Source organism: Carassius auratus, chromosome 23 (genome assembly GCF_003368295.1).
Source record: "Carassius auratus strain Wakin chromosome 23, ASM336829v1, whole genome shotgun sequence".
Classification (NCBI taxonomy): domain Eukaryota; kingdom Metazoa; phylum Chordata; class Actinopteri; order Cypriniformes; family Cyprinidae; genus Carassius; species Carassius auratus.
In genome coordinates, this window is record NC_039265.1 from 17,615,272 (window position 1) to 17,635,801 (window position 20,530).

The 20,530-nt window shown below is 38.5% G+C and overlaps 1 protein-coding gene across 1 annotated transcript; it reads left to right on the plus strand.

Moving 5' to 3' along the window:
• The first annotated feature begins 582 nt into the window (after positions 1–582).
• Positions 583–16,951, plus strand: LOC113041604 (E3 ubiquitin-protein ligase MARCH9-like). The gene is made up of 4 exons (XM_026200231.1): positions 583–2,308; positions 15,215–15,370; positions 15,500–15,692; positions 16,366–16,951. Exons 1-4 carry the CDS (start codon positions 1,964–1,966, stop codon positions 16,698–16,700), a joined length of 1,029 nt encoding a protein of 342 aa, XP_026056016.1. The 5' UTR covers positions 583–1,963; the 3' UTR covers positions 16,701–16,951.
• The last annotated feature ends 3,579 nt before the right edge of the window (positions 16,952–20,530 follow it).

Genomic DNA, 20,530 nt, shown 5'->3' on the forward strand with positions numbered 1-20,530 from the left:
AATGTATTGTTACATGAGTCAATCCTGTTATGCAGAACATCACATTTTTAATAGGGAAGCTTGCCTGAGCTTGAAAATATGGTTCATTCATTGCAAATATGCTTTTAGTTTGTGTTACAGAGGTGCTGCATAGCAGAACTGACCCGTAAAACTTATTTGTGACCCAGGACCACAAAATCAGTCATAAGAGTCAATTTATAAAAATTTGTGGTGCAAAAAACAACAACAAAAACATCTAAATATTGAGAAAATCGTCTTTGAGAGCTACTGAAGTGGATATATATGGCTCAGTGTAGGAGAAAAAAAAAACTAATTTTGATAAAACAACCTTTAAAAATGTACTGTAATTTAAATCTATTGACACAAAAACATAAATTGCTTTAAAATAAACATTTAACAGTGTCTTTTGGATGTTTTCTTTCCACTAGTCTGAAAAATACTTCACGAAAATCCCAGAATCTCAAACTTGACAGGTGCATGAAAAAACTGTTTTTGCATGCAGTTTCTCCCCTTAAAGTTGTCCAAATTAAGTTGTTAACGTTTCTATTACTAATCAAAAATGACGTTTTGATATGTTTACAATTGAAAATTTACACAAACATCTTCATGGAACATGATATTTACTTAATATCCGCTGATGATTTTTGGCATGAAAGAAAAATTGATAATTTTGATCCATACAATTGTTGGCTATCGCTACTTATGAATGGATTTGTGGTCCAGCGTCACATTTATATTTCCCGCCGCGCCCCATTGACACGCAGGGGAAACGTCACGACAAAAGAGATCAGCACCTTGGACAGCGGCGCCCGTCAAAATCCAGCGTACACTTGGAATCTCCCACAGGAGAATGGTCCAGGAGCGCGCACGGCAGCGAGACGTTTGTAAATGAATCATTTTGATTGGGCGAGAGCGCGCCTTGGAAACAAGGGCCGTGTGTTGATGCGCACGGCAGAACGTCCATTTCGAGGATGAATCAGAGGGGAGCAGCATCAGCATCCCCATCACATTACGATCAACAGCATCATCCGCTCCGACTAACCATCACACCCTGAGAAGAGGGAAAATAGGCGAACCTGAGCACGGTGCCTTTTATTTTTTCCCTTCTGGAAGCTCCATCTTTGAACGTGGCGAGGAACCATATCGGGCCGGGAGGGGGATGGTGATCAACTTCAAATGGAGACAATATCCTGGCATTTTCCCCAAGCAATTCAGTCAATACTGCCATCGTTATTGCTGTTTTTAAAACACCAACCTAATGGATTGTTCTAAACCCTGCGTTTGGGATGGGAGGTGGCGCTGGAATATGTCGCTGGGAAGATGCACAAGGAAATGATGTGAAAGCTTCGTCATGATGCCTCTGATGAACAATAAACAAAACTATAGGATTGCATCCGAATCCAGCTTCCAGCTCTTTTGGATTATGTTTTTATGCTGAAGGATCCCCTGACGATGACTGTGTGTGGCAACGATGCTCTGAAATGCCATTTTGCTTCTTCCTTGTCTCTCATCCACGCGTCCAGGCTTTGGATTGCTGGGAGTTTATGAAAATTAAATCTCTTTAGACCTGAAAAAATGCATTGCCTGCTATTTATCGCAATACCTTAGGATTATTGTCATCTTCGCGTCCTATAATGATTGTATCAGAGAAATAACATCGGCCCTAACAGGCACATACATGCCATCAGACGGAAAATAACAAGCCTGGAGATTTTCTGACCAATTACCTTTGGTTTGGACAATTTCCTCTGAGACTTTAGGGTAGCAACTGCGTTTCAGCCTAATAAAATATTAATAATAGGCCTAACGGGTCAAAAACAACAATAATAAAAAAAATAATACTAATAAAAAGAACAATAATAATGTATACAAATAATAACGTTATATAAAAATAACCACAACAATAATAATTATCAAGTATAATTATAATCATCAGCCATACGACATACACATGTAGTCAAACATGTTCAAGAACCGGATCCGCATGTTTTTTAACGAACTGAAGGTGCTGGTTTTTATGCGATCCGGTTCTAGACGCTCCGAGAGTGACGCAGAGCCGAGCAGACGACCCAGCAGCAGCATGAGGGGACTCGGGATGGGCGGCTGCGGATGGCCGCCCTTCGTTGACTGCTCCAGCCGCGACGACGAGGAAGAATACTACGGGAGCGACCCCAGGCCCAGGAGTCTGGCGTTTGAGGAGAAAGACCCCAAACTGCAGGCGGGCCTGGACGCGGTCAGCCTCACCAGCAGCACGGGCAGCGGCATGAGAACACCTCAGTGTCGAATCTGCTTCCAAGGGCCAGAGCAGGTAAACCAACGCTGTTTTATATCACATGTGTGAGCACAATAACAAGACCTGTGTGCGTTTTCTTTAGGGTAATGCTAATTTTTGTGACGCTGGAGCACAAAGCCAATTTTTCGAAAATGAGATTTATACATCACACGAAAGCTGAATAAATAAGCTCTGCATTGATGTATGGTTTGTTAGGATAGGACACTATTTGGCCGAGATCCATCTAGGCTATTTGAAAATCTGAGAGAGCAAAAAAAAAAAATTATTATATATATATTGAGACAATTAGATTTAAAGTTGTCCAAAGTTCTCAGCAATGCATATTACTCATCAAAGATTAAGTTTTGATATAATTACAGAAAACATTTACAAAATATATTAATGGAACATGATCTTAATATCCTAATTATTTTTGGCATAAAAGAAAAACCAATAATTTTGACCCATACTATGGATATTGCTATTGCTACAAATATACCCTTGCTATTATGATTGGTTTTGTGGTCAAGGGTCACATATCCCATTTTAAATGTGGTAGATTATAAGGCAGTGTGGTCATGTTGCACATGCTGCTTGTTATTGTTGCTGTAGTGAAGTACTACAGTACGTACAGCTCCACAAAGTACACGTTGTTCATCAGCATTGCTCGATTTTTTAAATGTCAATACAACATGATATGAACACTAAATTGTGGCTCATTTTAATAATAACAATACTATGAGCAACAATACATAGTTGTAAGCAGCTCCACAAAATAGTTATGCAATAAGTACATGTTGTCCAATAATATTTAATTACTTATTTATTTAAATACACTTACATAATCACTAAATGATTACAATGAACAACAATACATAATTGTAAACAGCTTCACAATATAATTATGCACTATGTACATGTTGTTCAATAATATTACTTACTGTTTATGTAAATACACTTCAACACTGAAATGTGGATATTATAAATAGAAAACAATACACACTAATAATACTATAAGCAACAATGCATAATTGTAAACAGCTTTACAAAATAATTATGCTATATGTTCATGTTATCCAAAACTATTTTAGTACTTATGTAACTTATGTAAACGGCTCCATAAAATAAATGTGCAATAAGTACATGCTGTCCAATAGTATTTTCAGTACTTATTTGTATAAATACACTTATGTGAATAATAAAATGTGATTATTAATAATAATAATACTATGAACAACAATGCATAATTGTAACAATGCATAAATAATACTATTAAGTTCTTATATATGTAAAAACACTTGCATGAACACCAAAATGTGACTAATAATAAATAATAATAAATGAAAACATACACTAATAATGAAAAAAATAAAGTTATCTAATATATACTGTATAATAAGCAGATAAATAATTTGATATTAAGTATTTGCTGTCTAATATTTGTATCATATCTAATACTGTAAATAAACTGTTCCATAAACACTGCATAATTATGTGCATAATATGCATTTTGTTTAGTTCTACATTGTACATTGTTCTGTTGCCGTGCTTGCTCACTGTACACATTAAACATATAAAGAGCCTTAATTTTGCACTAATGAGCAGAAATTGTTTGCAAAGTATTGGCAGCATGTTTAACTCACCGCCACGCCATCTGGAACAAAGACCAGCGGCAGCATGTTGACTAATAATGCATTTCTCTTTTGATGGGTTTACAGGTAAGACATTGAAGACTGTCGATTTACAGGTTCAATATGCCCACCCAATTAACCTCTCTATTGCTTTTAATGAGCAATAGATGTCTCCGGTAGGTTCTGTATGGAAATGTATAATCTCAGGAAGATCATAAAATGAAAATAATAGGCGCCGCAGTTCAGTTTTTAATTGGCAAATTATTAAGCAACAAAATAGCTGTTGTTCATCTGTAAACATCTCGTGATGGATGCCCTGCTTGTGAACTGAGCGTCTATATCAGTATAATCAGATCCTCATGGCTAAATTTGTATTTGTATGGTAAAGGCGGAACACAGGATGGATGTTTGGTCAGCAGCCAAGCTGAGAAACAACAGATGCGCGAAACCTGTAAAGCTTGTCTGCTGCAAGTTAGCCGTAGACATCAGCTAATATGGAAAGATGTTAGCCATGTACCAACACAATCCATCTGGCAGTCCATCTGATTATGTCAGCCCCGGTGTCTGTTTTCAATGTGAGATGCATTTCAGTGTAAACCTGCCTCTCAGGTAAATGGTTTAATGAGCTGTTGAAAGTGCTGGACAGACAGAAGAAGAACAGCTGCTGGAAAAAAGACATTCGATTTTAAGATCTGTCATTCATAGTTATAATATTGTTTCGCTGATCTTTTTTTAATGTACAGTTTGATCATAATTTCAAGAATTAACCTCTTTGGAACAAGAGGGAATTAGCCCCTGCTGGTGGATGTTATAATGGCAACATATAGCAAAATAAAAAGGTATAGTTCACCCCCAAAATTACAATTTTGTAATTTACTTATGCTCATGTCATTCTAAACTTGCATGGTTTTATGCAAAACACAAATTAGGATATTTTGAGGAACAGTGGACTCCAAAACAACACAGGACTTCATAGAATTTGAATGTATAGACATTTTTGAAAAACATAAAAAGGGATACAAATTAATAAGAATCATTTAGAATGATAAATTAAAATAATAAAAAACAATTCTGATTGGGACCTTTTAAAAGTAGCTATTGTATTCTTACACACACACATTTTTTTTTTTTTTTCAAAATTTCAAATATTTCATTATCTCATTATAGATATTTTGGTCACTGTGCCTGATTTTTGGAGTTTCTTAAAATCACTAAATAAACAATTCTAGATGTAATAAATAATATTTCATATTTCTAATATTATATTTTGGAATATTATTTGTTTCCTGTCTTTGATGCCACACCTATTTAGCTGTTTTATTTGAGTATCTCAACACTATTTAGCTTTTACAAAAAGCTTTCAGTTTTTCGCTTAAATTTCAGTTACAGTTCTAGTTATTTAGTTTTATTTAAATGTATCCATATAATTATTTAAGTTTTAGTTAAAAAACTAAATAAAATGTAAATAAAATATGTTTAGGGGTTTTCACATTTAATTGAACATTTAATTTAATGTAATTATTTCGTTAAATGTTTTGTTTATTTTAAGTAACAAAAATGTACGGTTTTAGTTTTAGTTAACTGTAATAACTCTAATAACTGTTTAGTTGCTTGTCATCCAGGGGTGTGTTTCCCAAAAGCAATGTTAGTTAACTATGGTTCCATTGAACTTTACAGATAACAACGGACCACAGTTGTTTTTGGGAAACGCACCCCAGAGTGATCAATCACCATTTACGGCTCAAGCGATTGACTCACAAACTGACTGCACGATGATGTCAAATTTTTTCTCTCTCTCCATATTTTATTTGATTTTATTTCGGTTAATGTTTATTTTAAGTACCATATATGGTTTTAATTAACTCTAATAACTCTGCTATTTAGTCGCTTGCCAGCCAAAGTGATTAGTCATCATTTACGCTTCAGCTGATTGACTCAGAATGCGGCTGCATCATGCTGAATCACGTTTCAAAGCCACAGGATACAGATGAGTACTGAGTGACAATGCAAACATATAGCTGCAGGAATTATAGTCCTCGTTTCTTTAAATGTGAATGGCGTGCTGAAGGGGGAGATGGGACATCAGTCCTCATTAGTCAGCTTTCTGATCTGTCAGGGCTTATGGAACATGTAAAACTGATTTGTTTTGATGTGCTTGTTCTGGATACGAGCTTTAATCTGATTAAGCTGAGAGGTTTTTTATATATATATAAATATATATATATATATATATATATTTGGCTTTAGCGCCAAAGCGTGATCTGCCATGATGCCACGTCTTTTTTCACACACAGAACAAAGCTTTTTGTTAGTGATTACTATGTGCAGAGAATGACTTGAGTGCTGATTACAGATGTAGAGATGGAGAGAGCTTCTGTTACTCATGTTTGATTTCGGTTGAACAAAATCTGGCCTTGGATCTCGGATAACAGCTAGATACTCTGAAACAACAAGAGGAGGACAGGCTGTACTTTAGAGCACAGTATGACTCATCCAGGTCCACTTATCGTAACGCTCACATTGATCAGATCGGACAGACTCGTGATGTCCACTGTATTGGAGAACTTGACGGGAAATGTACAGGACAAGTGCAGTGTGGTTCAGAGGTGAAAATGTTTCTGGTTTATGAGCTTTAATTTGATTTGACATCAACACTCAAGCTAATGTGGTCTAAACCTGACGATCATCTTCTCCAGCAGGGTTCCAGATCTTCCAAAGAGCATCTTGCGCTGTAATGGAAGCAGGAATATCCTTTTGTATAAAGGAGTAACAATGAACAGTGAAAAATGTGATTATTTAAATAGTGATTAGTGAGCTAGAAATTGTACAGAATCTGTAATACTTATTATTCAGTATCTTTTCTTCGTTCTAAAATCTTCAAAATCCCCAAACTTGGTTTATTTCCACAATAAAATGTATTTATTTAATCAAATTAAAACTGTTATTATTAATATAGCAATATTGTTTCTATTAAAATTCATTAATAATTATTTAAAGGGGTACTCCACCCTAAAATGAAAATTTTGTCATTAATCACTTACCTCCATGTTGTTTCTGAACCATGACAGTGTCATTTACTTGGTAGTCTATGGGACAGTCACAAGCCTCCCGGTTTTCATCCAAAATATCTTAAATTGTGCTCCAAAGACGAACAAAGCTTTTACGGGTTTGGAACGACATGGGGTAAGTGATTAATGACCAAATTTTCATTTTGAGGTGGAGTATCCCTTTAATATGATTCAGTATTTATTTAATGTATTTCATTATTTAATAAATTTGAATTTATTTTACTTGTTTAATTTTGAATAATAATTAATTAAAAAATTAAATAGATCCCACTTACTTACTTATTTATTTATTTATTCATACTGGCCTGTTTTTGTTTATCTGACAAATTTAGATGAAGACATAAATATGTTTCTCCTCAGAACCAATGCTGATTATTAAGCTTAAAACAGTTCTTATTATTTTAATTATTACACATTTAATATTTATTTATTTAATATTATTGATTTATTTTTCATTATTTTTTTATTTTCTTTTAATTGTTTGATTGATTACATTTATAATACTATACTTTTTATTTTATTTTATTAATTTTTTTATTTTTATTTATTTTTTATTTACTGGCCTGTTTCTATTAAGCTTAAAACAGTTGTTGTTATTGTTATATAAGTTAATCAAATTCATGTCTGATAGTTATATATTTAATATTATGTATTATTTAAATTTAGAATCATATAATATTTTAAATATTATAATTTTTATTTGTACTTTTTATATTTATATTAAGTGATAATTACATTCCAGATTTCCGTCGTGGACTTTTGTGTCCCACTGTTTGTATTTCACATGCTGAACTGACTACTCTTCTGATCTCTTTACTGGGCTGTTTGTGTGTTTATTCAGACAAACTGAGATGAACACACTATAAATCTGTTTCTCCTCAGAATCAATAGTGATTATTAAGCTTAAAGTGGTTCTTATTCTAATCACACCTCAAAGTTGCATTAAGACACGCTGGTACCACAGTAAATGAATCGATGCGATAAATAACCAGAGATTTCTTTCCTCTTTTCTCTTCTTTTATGCCACAGTACTGGAGCACTTCGGAAGGCACTTTTGCAGTCTTTCTCTAAAGATTACATCAAACTTACAGTCCTGAATCTCTGCTCCCAGTTGCACACCCTGTTCTTTATACTCGGCTTGTTATCTATGTGAATCTACACATTCTACCTAATGTTCTCTTGGCAGCTCTGGAAATGCTGCGTTACATCTGTAATGTTAGTTGATTCATGGCTTCCCGCTACATCTATCTAGCACAGTTACTGTCAGTTGTTGTGGTGGAGGGTGTATTTTTGGTGGTTCATGCTCATACTTAAAGTTAAGCATTAGAACAAACCTCTAACCTTGTGTATTAAACATTCTCGGATAGTGATATATTACTTAGGGCTGCAAGATTGGGGAATTGCAAGGATTGAAAGTTTTTCTGATAAACATATTTTTTTTTGCGCATTTGTAAGGCTGCACAAGTGCAATAGTAATATTTATTATTTGGCTGTTTTGTTTAAAGGGGTCATATGACAACAACGACAAACAACAAGCGCTACTCTACACTTTGAATCATCAGTGGCAAATCCTTTACATATTTAAAACGTACTTACAGTCAGAACACCAGCATTGTCTGCTACTCTCCCAGGAAACAGTCCTCGTCCTCACAGGAAACACACAGCGTCTCCACTGGCAGCAACAATACTACTGTGAGAATCAAAGTAACATCTTCTTTCTTTGCGTGAACATCTGCGCGGCGTTCTGCAAATCTTCCTACCTTGTGACATGTGGGGACGCCTTTAAACAAAGCGTTTAGGAGGACGTGGACGAGTCTTAATTTTTCTAAAGAATATCTCTTTGGGTTTGAGACTTTAGGGATCTTATCTATTCACGAACAGCTTGTAACACTCCAAAGAGAAAGGAAAGCTTGAGATCGCAGCATATGACCCCTTTAATATTTTCAATTACTAGTACTGCTATTATAACAACAACGATAATTATTATCAAATAAATATTATATATTGTAATTGTTGTTTGTTTTAAGCTCCAGTTTTTTGGGTAAATCTGCACAATCTGGCCCAAAGTTTTGTGATTATAATGACATTAAAATTATATCTAATAATGACATACATAATGAAATCATTGCATACTATAAATATTACAAGAGTGATGCAATAATTATTTTATTTTGTTAAAAAAGTTTGATTCACTACTACTACTAACAACAACAACAATTGTTGTTAATAATTTCAATATTAACAATAATTAACAATAATAACAATAGTTGTGATTGGTACTTGTATTTTTTATATTTTTTAATATTAAAAAAATCAGGTTTTTGTGCTAATTTGTAAGGCTACACATTTGAACCAATATTTTGTGATTATATATAAATATGACTATACAATAATAATAATATAACTGTCACGGTTTTTACGCTGCCTGAAGGAATACGGAGTCGAGGATAAACGGAATAAGGTTTTTAATATAAACAACACAGGGGATATCCAACATGGAGCACAGAGGTAGACACACGTAAGTAGCAAGTGATGAATGCCCGACAAAACAGAACTGAAAGGACAAGGCTTAAGTACAAAGGATAATTGGGGAAACACAGGTGGATGGAATCATTAAATTAACAGGGACATGGAACACATGAGGAAGATAGTAGACACACCTGGGAACTAATCACGGAAGACAGAAACTGGGTCACTGGGGCAAAAACATTAAATGAGTCCAGGTGTGTGACAGTACTCCCCCCTCCCGGTAGGTGCGTCCTCGCACCGTAGAAACAACAGAGGGAGGCGTGGGTGGGAACTTGGGAGGAGGTTCCGGTGGAGGACGGACTCCCAGGAGGGGGCCAGCAGACAGGGACCACAGAAGGAGGAGCCAGGGAGGAGACGACGGAGGGAGGAGCCAGGGAGGAGACAGGAGCAGGAGGAGCCAGATGGTCCACCAGAGACCAGCCAGGACGGAGATCCAAGGTGGAGTCGACGGCGGGAGGAGCCATGGTGAAGGAAGGGTCGACGACACCAGGGGGCCGACAGGCGGAGACTGCACCGGTGGGTGAGGAGCCCGAGATGGAGCAGCACAGCCGCAGAGCCAGGGGGACGTCGAGGTTCCGGAGGGCCTAGGTGGAGCAGAAGGCTCAGGCGACCAAGGCGGAGGCAGGGTCCTGGCAGACCGATGTGGAGCCGGAGCGACCGAGGATGGAGGTGGAACCGGAGGGAAGGAGGAGCCTGACAGAGCCGGAGGGATGGAGTGACGAGGTGGAACCAGAGGAGTGGAGTCCCGAGGCGGCGGATGGTCGACGACTGACCAAGGTGGAGCCGGAGGGACGAGGGAGCCCGGTGGAGCAGGTGGGATGACAGGCCACGGTGGAGACGAGGGAGCTAAGAGCCAAGGCGGAGCCGCTGGGTCGAAGGACCGAGGAGGAGTCCAGGGCTCGGAGGCTGGAGGCGGAGACAGGGCCTTAACACGCCAAGGCGGAGCTGGAGACTGGCAGTCCAGCGGCGAACCACCGCGCCCCGATGGCGCGGACTGAGGGTGAGCTGCGGGACTGACTGGCACCAGCAGGGATGGCGAGGAACTGGCTGGTCTAGGAGGAGGAGAGAGGAGAAGGATGGGAGGAAGGACAGGAGGATCAGGACTGGACGGAACCAGCGAAAGAGGAGTAGAGGGACCAGCAGGTTTGAGAGGAGGCGGGAGAGGGAGGCTGGGAGGGAATACAGGAGACACAGAAGATTCAGAGCTGGGCGGAACCAGCGGAGACACAGAAGATTCAGAGCTGGGCGGAACCAGCGGAGACACAGAAGATTCAGAGCTGGGCGGAACCAGCGGAGAAACAGAAAACTCAGGGCTGGGCGGAACCAGCGGAGAAACAGAAGATTCAGAGCTGGGCGGAGCCAGCGGAGAAACAGAAGATTCAGAGCTGGGCGGAGCCAGCGGAGATACAGGAAACTCAGGGCTGGGCGTAACCAGCGGAGAAACAGAAAACTCAGGGCTGGGCGTAACCAGCGGAGAAACAGAAAACTCAGGGCTGGGCGTAACCAGCGGAGAAACAGAAAACTCAGGGCTGGGCGTAACCAGCGGAGAAACAGAAAACTCAGGGCTGGGCGTAACCAGCGGAGAAACAGAAAACTCAGGGCTGGGCGTAACCAGCGGAGAAACAGAAAATTCAGGGCTGGGCGTAACCAGCGGAGAAACAGAAAATTCAGGGCTGGGCGTAACCAGCGGAGAAACAGAAAACTCAGGGCTGGGCGTAACCAGCGGAGAAACAGAAGATTCAGGGCTGGGCGTAACCAGCGGAGAAACAGAAGATTCAGGGCTGGGCGTAACCAGCGGAGAAACAGAAGATTCAGAGCTGGGCAGAACCAGCGGAGATACAGGAAACTCAGGGCTGGGCGGAACCAGCGGAGAAACAGAAAACTCAGGGCTGGGCGGAACCAGCGGAGAAACAGAAAACTCAGGGCTGGGCGGAACCAGCGGAGAAACAGAAAACTCAGGGCTGGGCGGAACCAGCGGAAATGGAGCAGAGGAAATGACTGGAGGAGGTAGGAGTGGGAGACTGAGAGGGTTTACAGGGGAATCAGGGCTGGACGGAACCAGCGGGGAAACAGGAATATTAGGGATTACCTCCGTAGACCAGTCCATCAGATCCAGAACTTGCTCCATATGACTTTCAGAGACTGTATACAGCTCACCCTCAGTCGCAGGAGTGTGGGCAGGGCTTTCCTCCACGCCCTCGATCTCCACGAGGACTCCCACGATGCACGGTGTTGCCGGCTCACACACCTGGTCAGTCGTGCTCTCGAGATCCTGTTCCCTGACAGTGGATGGCTCGGGCTCTGCGGCTGCGGTGGGCTCTGGCTCCGTGCGGCGTGATGGTGGCTGGCTGGTCTCTGGGTCGGGAGTGGGGCTGGCGAGGTCCTCTATGGGGCAGACGGTGAGAGGTGACCCATTTCTCGCCAGAGTCCACTCCACGTATGCGGCGAAATCCTCTCGAGGACCATCTTCGGACGACAACGCTCTGCATTTGGAGTTCAGGCTGGTGTTGTAGAAGGTGCAGAGCGCGCCGTCCGGGTAGCTGGTGGCATTAGCTAAAAGGAAAAACTGTCTGGTATGGTCCTCGAGAGAACGTCCTTCCTGCTTCAGCAGGAGGATGAGGAATTCGGGACGATAGAGGGGATCCATAGACACTAAGAAAAGAAAGGACTGTGAAAAAACAAAAACAAAACGGAGGGAAGAACACGCAGTTTTCTATTTTCTCTTTTGAGGTCGGGTCTTCTGTCACGGTTTTTACGCTGCCTGAAGGAATACGGAGTCGAGGATAAACGGAATAAGGTTTTTAATATAAACAACACAGGGGATATCCAACATGGAGCACAGAGGTAGACACACGTAAGTAGCAAGTGATGAATGCCCGACAAAACAGAACTGAAAGGACAAGGCTTAAGTACAAAGGATAATTGGGGAAACACAGGTGGATGGAATCATTAAATTAACAGGGACATGGAACACATGAGGAAGATAGTAGACACACCTGGGAACTAATCACGGAAGACAGAAACTGGGTCACTGGGGCAAAAACATTAAATGAGTCCAGGTGTGTGACAATAACTATATATAAATAATAATAACTAGTAGTAGTAAATAAAATATAATAAATAAGTAATACTATTTCAATATTTTACAGTAAAATAAAAAAATACAATTTCATGAAATAATATTTATGAAAATACAATAATAATAATAACAACAATAATAATTAGTAGAAGTAGTAAGTTAATATTAAACAATGTCAATGAAAGTAATACTATTCTAATATTTTACTGTAAATAAAAAAAATAGAAAATAATATTTAAGAAAAATATAATAACATATATAATAATAACAATCATTTCAAAACAACCGTACCATTGTAATGGTAATATTTTTGTCTGTCTTAAAGGATAGTTTACTCAAAATAAAAATTTTGTCATGTGGGACCTTTTATTACCCACATTCTTTAAAACTGTGTGGCTATTCACATGATTATCTTCTTATGTGTTCATCCTTACGAAAGAAATTCATACAGATTTGGAACAACTTGAGAGCGAGTAAATAATGACAGAATGTTCATTTTTAGGTGCACTATCCCTTTAACTATTTTTCAAACGTTAAGCCATGAGCTGTTATTTTTGGGAAAAACCACGGCACCCATTTAAGCTTCTCTTTTATTGACAACAGCCTAGCAACCACAAAATGCCCCATAGTTCCAGAACGCAAGAGCCAGTGCATTTCCAGTGAAATCTCTCAAATGCGTTTTTCAGAGCGAGTGTTGTACCCGCAGAGCTGCAGGACTTTCAGAGGTGTATTGATTGAGTGTCTGGAGCAGCAGAGGACAGAATAACTCACCCGTCTTTTAACTGCACACTCTTCAGATCCTCCGGTCCCTCCACACACACATGCTCATAAGTCTCGTCAGCAGCCGCATCAAGCTCGCTGTGTGCCTGATCGATAAAGCGTTTGTAACGGCAGATGGGTTCATGAGTAATACCTCATTTACGTAAATCAACTCCACCACACCACTGTGTGTGTGGCAGCGTCGGTCATGAATGGATATTGAGGTGTGTGTGTTCTTACCCAAGGCCCTGCGTTTGTAGATGACAACAGATGTCACAGGGTCGTGATGCCCATAGAGGCTTTCAGCAGTGTAAAATGTAACAAAACGTAAAAATGTATAATAATTTATTGGAAAATAATTGATTTGATCTTTTAAACAACTGTGAAGCTGAGAGAAGTATAGTTTCAGTGGGTGAGGAGCATATTTATAATCATGTGAGTTATGTATTAGGTATGTTAAGGTTTCTGACAGACAGCATGTTGAAGCGCTCCGGCTGCCTTTTTCTCCTTCTCAGAAAGTGATGATGTAGTGTAAACATCCGGTAATGTGTGTTTTCCCTGGACCCCTGATTCCTGTAAATACTACAGTGTTTTTGTGCATGCTATTTTTTTTGACAGACATTGATGTCGTAATATTTAAATGATGTGGATTTGAAAACAGATGAATTGTAAGGTAATAATTATTTTGTAGACAGCAAGTGTTCAGTGATGTGACTGATGCCCAAGAGTTTTAATATTCCAAACGATAGCCTGTCATAGTTTTTGACAGGCGTGATAATGCGCATGAAAGGTGAACCTAAATGCTTTTTGCATAGTTAATTATACTTATTTTACAGAATGAAGTTTATAGCTGAAATAAATGACATGTTACTCAGAGACTGACATGTTTGGCTTGTCAAAAACTGTTACATTCAGCTGTCGGAAAATTTCGTCTTTTGAACTTTTATGGCAGGAAAGAATTAGTTTTGATTAGGGTTGGGCCGACAGATGATGTCATCATCCATCGCCGATGGCTGATCCCTGTGATGTCATCATCCATCGCGATGTTTCACTGTAGACATCATCCGATGGCAATTTTGTAGACATCACCCAAACCTAGTTTTGATGCTGTCTAATTTGTTCAATATAATGATTTATAAGTATATTTATTAAGTTAGTATTTATTAATATTTTGAAATAGATTCTTTTTTTTTTTTATAACATTTCTGAATTACAGTATTTATTCATATGAATTAGCTTTTTTGTTTTCATTTTAATCTTATTTAATTTTAGAATTACAATATTTATTAATATTTGGAATTAGCTTTTATTTTATTTTATTTTATTTTAAATTTTACTCTTTTTATGTCCTTTTTTAATAAGGTTTTTCTAGCTTTTTAAAATATATTTATATACAGTAGCTCTAATTATTTAATTTAATGTTTAAATTGAAATTAATATATTTTCTTTATTTATTTTTAATTTACGTTTATTATTAAAGCTCAGGTTTTTCATCTAATATTTATGTTTATCCTGTTTCAGTTTTATTTCAATTACCAATAATTATTATATTTTCACATTTAGTTAACAATAACAACACTAGAATAAAATGTCCCACACATTTCATTTCTACATTCCCAAATCAAAAGTACATTTTAAGCTGAAAACTATTTATGTTGAAATTTGATTGAATTGATCTTGATATAATTTTAATGGTCATATCTATGATATTACTGGTTAATAATATTTCTTTTTGACTACAGTCTTGGTGACAGGGTCAATCAAAGTCATTGAAAATTAACTGTTCTTGGGACCATCCTTTATGAAAAGAATAAACAGCATGAAGTTTTGATTGTTGATGTGTTGGTCATTAGATTTCTCTCTCCCCTGTCTGCAGGGGGAGCTGTTGAGCCCATGCCGCTGTAACGGCTCCGTGCGCTGCACCCATCAGCCCTGTCTGATTCGCTGGATCAGCGAGAGAGGCTCCTGGAGCTGTGAGCTCTGCTACTTCAAGTACCAAGTCCTGGCCATCAGCACCAAGAACCCGCTGCAGGTAAAGCATCAGCCTCAAACTGTGATGTATCTGGGTCAGAGTGAAGCACTGGCTAGCTTCTCTATTTTTAGGTTTCTACAAGCAAAGCAAGATGCCATCTCACTGTGTTTTTAATGCTGTGTGTGTCAGTGGCAGGCGATTTCTCTGACGGTGATTGAGAAGGTGCAGATCGCTGCCATTATCCTGGGCTCACTCTTCCTCATCGCCAGTATCTCGTGGCTGGTGTGGTCTTCTCTCAGCCCGTCTGCCAAGTGGCAGCGCCAGGACCTGCTCTTCCAGATCTGCTACGGCATGTACGGCTTCATGGACATTGTGTGCATAGGTGAGAAACAAAACACCATGGATTTATCCTTTTTTAACGTTAGGACCTCTCTTTGACTTCCTATAGGCTGTTAGCATTATGGTTTGTTAAAAGTTGTTAATATACTAGGTACATTGAATTAATAAATTATACTTTTTAAGCATGTTTCGATCTTGATTAATGCTAATTTTACATTTACCAATACATTTTAATTTAGAAATTGTAAAATATAAAAGTTTTTTGTAAAATGTATTGTATACATTGAAAATAAAAGATTTAATTAAAGATATAAATTATATAATATATATAAAATAGATAGATAGATAGATAGACAGACAGACAGACAGACAGATAGATAGATAGATAGATAGATAGATAGATAGATAGATAGATAGATAGAGACAGATAGATAGATAGATAGATTTTACAAATTTACAAATGTCATATATATTATTGACAGTCTATAATATGAATATACTATTAATTACTTTGATGTTTGTATGTAATGTATGATCTCATGTTAATTTATGTAATATATTCTAATATAATATTAACATTGATGATGCTGTCAGAAATGTTGTTAGCTCATGATAACTAGTGCATTGACAAATTGAAGCTTATTGTAAAGCGTTAGATAGCTTTCATATGTTTCCGGATGAATCAGTAACATGCACTAATCTCTAATTCCTCACAGGCCTTATAATCCACGAGGGCTCATCCGTGTATAGAATCTTCAAACGATGGCAGGCTGTGAACCAGCAGTGGAAAGTGTTGAACTATGAGAAGTCGAAGGACTTGGGAGACCCGCTGAGCTCCAGCAGTAAGTCAGGCAGCCGCGGCTCGCGCAGCACCCCACACGGCCTGGCCAGCGGCAGCAGGGGGGGCCAGCGAGTGCGCAGGTTAAGGACTATCCTCAACCACCACTGCGGCTACACCATCCTCCACATCCTCAGCCAGCTGCGGCCCACCGACACGCGGCTCGGAACCGCCACCAACCGCGAGGTGGTGATGCGGGTCACGACCGTATGAGGTCGGCCCGCAGAGAGAAGCGAAGCCGCGTTTTCTGCCTTTTCCTGCAAAAGACAGCTTTACGATGCCAGGATGATCACGATTTTTCTTGCGTAACAACTTTTTCAAAAGGACGCACACGAACAATGCATGGGACATTGGCGCCAGTCGTTCCTGGAGTTTCTCATGATCTAGCACACTATTGCATTTTTAAGTTCGATTTCCTCGCTGGTGTTGTTTTTTTATCGATACGTTTTTTAAAACGTTTTGATTTTCTAAGGGAGAATGGTACATGAAGTGACACCGACTTGTGATGTATATGGTGACTCATACGGACCTATTGTTGTAAATGATGTTTACGGATGCTTTTGAAAGCCAACCATAACCAAACGATCACGACACAATAACCAGGGAAACAAGATACGAATTGTTACATACTAAAATATATCACAGGGGAGGGTGCAATAAGACATAATAAGATTATACAGAGAATTAAAAGACGTAAACATTTAAAAAGAATTTGATCTTCTCTGCAATAAAGATACCTGTACATTTAACAGTGACCTTTGCATGAGGGTAGAGTTTATGCCTCTTCGACACGTGGACATGATGAATTTGTTTTATTCAGAATGGTGCTCGTTTGAATAAACACTACTATTCATCTGCTGTTTGTCAAATGCATCATCACACAGGCTTTTGTTCGTTTAAGTGGCCTCCTCTTACAGATAACACACCTATACTCATTTTGTTGGTGGTTCGTAACCTTTAAGCAATGGCTCATCACATATAGTGCTTTCATTTGAATGTGAACGACACTGAATTACATGCATTTTTACCATATAATGCACAAATGCAGCTTGATTCAAGAGGGTCTGGCTGCAGACTTGCACTTGCACTGACTTGCATGCTCAGACTTGCACTCTCAGACACTTGCACTTCTCCTGCAGTCTTTATGTTTTATTTTGTTGAATTTTTTATTATTTTTTATTTGTATTTCCCAACATTTTATAACAGCAGCTAGGTGGCGAAGACAAGAAAGAAAGAAACTTAATTACAATGTCACTTGCAATCGCTACTTGCACTCTCCGCTACATGTGACACTTGCAATCGAAGCTGTGGTGGTGATTAAACGATTAAACCTAATTTAGTACTATAGGCCTAACGTACAGGGTCCTGCAAGAAAAAAGACAAGACCGGCAAATCCGTGGCCAGAACACCAGAATATGAACGTTTACGCAAAGTCTCTCGCTAAGTGTAAATATACAGTTAATTATTTTAATGAATATGTATATAGTATTTTCCTCACATACCGCAAAATGTGGCATAATGGACTAAGATGATATAGGCTTCTCAATATGCTTCTCTACATTATTAAAATACATAACTAATATGTACAGGCAAGCGTTAAGCATTTTCCCATATAGAATAAACTGTCTACAACTCGTTTCACGGTCTTTGTCCATTAAGCTACATTATGTTTTATTTATAATGATTTTCTATAGGAGGAAAACATTTAATGTACAATTTAACGCACTGCATTCTGTTAATCCTTTTAAAATCACTTAATGCATTTCATAATGCACTTTCATATTTGCTGGTCATACGTTGAGACAACAAGACATATAGGCTAGGCCTACTGAACTGACTTTATCATCTTAATCTGTTATTAGGCCACTTTAAGCGTTTTGCAGTATGGGAGGACAAAGTTTGCACATTGTGTCATAGCCATCTGCTTGCCTTGTAGTACATATTTCATATTCTGCTGTTTGGTGGCCACGGATTTGCGGGTCTTGTCTTTTTCTTGCAGGACCCTGTACGTTATAGTAGTAGTCCTACTAATTTAGTTTTAATTGTTTAATCACAACCACAGCGTCTTGTCTCCATTGCCAACATGCACGATTTGTGTTGATTGCAAGTGACGTCACAGGTAGCGGAGAGTGCAAGCGGCGATTGCAAGTGTAATTTAGTTTCTTTTTTCTTGTCTTCACCACCTGGTTACTGTTGTAAAATGTTGATAGATTCAAACAAAAAGTTATCAAGAACAAAATAAAATAAAAAAGACTGCAAGTGACGTCACTAGCGGCAGCACAAGTGTCTGAGAATGCAAGTCTGAGAGTGCAAGTGCAAGTCTGCAGCCAGACCCTTCTCGCTTGATTTGAAAGAATGACTGATTTGCCTCAGTATGCAGAAAGCGGACAACCATCCATATTATATTCTTCTGTTTTCTAGTTAAGTTTATGTTACTATGAATGCATGCAATTACCAGTTATTTTAAATATAAATTGCAGGTATAAGTTCACAGAAAAAAAAATCTCTCACTTATGTTGTTTCAAACTTGTATCTCTTTCTTCTATTCAACCGGCTGAACATAAAGATGCTTTGAAGAAAGTCTTTTTTGGTCAGAAAGAAGATGGTGATTTACACTATCATGCTTTAAAAACGACTAGTCCACGCAACACATATGCTACATTTCCTAATCTTCTGAAGTATTTTACTTTTTACATTTTAAATGTTTTGGTACTTAAGAAAAAAGTTTTGGTACTTAAGAAAAAATGTTTTTGGTACTTAAGAAAAAAGTTGATCTCAAGTAAAATTTGTCATTGTTAATCACACACACACACGCACACACACACACACAGACGCAAACACACGTACACACACACGAAATCCAACTCATTCCTCTTTCAACTCATTTCTTTTTCTTTTTTTTCTTTCTTTTTTTAACTATAGTTTATTTTGTCCACCTTTTTTTTCAGTGCAGAAGTAAGCCGTTTTCTGTGAATGTGCGAGACTTCCGGCACTAAATAAATGAAACAAGGTTAATTGAGACTTTTTTTTCTCACAATTCACTTTTTTTCTCAGAATTGTGATATAAACATTTAATCCTGACTTTATAACTCGCAACTTTGAGAAAAAAAACCCCACAAAATTGTGACTTCATATCTTTGCAATTTGCAAATTACATTAATTAATTTTTTAATCAGTGACGGAAACAGGCTTCCATAGAATGACACCAGAAGCCAAACACATTCAATTTGCAAAGGGTTGCTCCCACTCTTGCGAAAAAAAGAAGTTGTATAAAGTAGCTATAAGTACGTTGAAGCAATCACATTAGATATAACTATATCTACATACAATGTTATGCAAATTTCGCAGGAGAAATCCGGTTATTTAGGAATCCACAAAATTAGGAATTTCATGTTAGGACAAAATATATCAAACACATATTGCACAGTTCACACAAATTTGTATCGTTGAACAAACAGAAAGCTGCTTTGTTTACTTCATAAATAACTACACCTGACGTTTTTCCTCTAGAGGGAGCAGCTTGGCGAATTTTCCTTGGTCATGGCTCAGTATTAAGCTGTTTTCACTTGTGAGACCAACACGCATCTCCAGCTCCTTACGGTGTGCCTTGACCATGATCTGATGCAGCTTTGTTTTAGCTCCTCATAGATTATCACTCCAGGTTACAAGCGTGAGGCCTCCTGGGTGCCACTATCATTGGGCGGCCCTTGCAGAGGTCACAGTGCTGCAGGGAGGGCGTCTGTCACAAGCCTTCGCCTGGCAGATGTGTGTCCACGCCAGGAGCCCGCTGTGAGTCCTTTCACAATGTCACATAGCTCAGACATCTACACAGAGGCGACGGGGTTTAATCATATTCTGTGATGACAATACTGCGTGTTATTAGAATGTGTGATGGCTTAGTTTTTCCACATGCTTATATTTACTTAGGCGGTGATGATCCTGGTAAGCATATTGCATAATATTTGGCCTTATTTGTGGAGAATTAATATTAAGATTACATGCACATGGTCCTTGCTCCCTGGGACCATTCAGGAGCAACATGG

Excerpts from the sequence above, each read along its gene's own strand:
- LOC113041604 (XM_026200231.1), top strand. The coding sequence starts at position 1,964 with ATGTTCAAGAACCGGATCCGCATGTTTTTTAACGAACTGAAGGTGCTG. Across the intron at positions 2,309-15,214 it reads GCTTCCAAGGGCCAGAGCAG|GGGGAGCTGTTGAGCCCATG; the intron begins GTAAACCAACGC and ends CCCTGTCTGCAG. Across the intron at positions 15,693-16,365 it reads CATGGACATTGTGTGCATAG|GCCTTATAATCCACGAGGGC; the intron begins GTGAGAAACAAA and ends AATTCCTCACAG.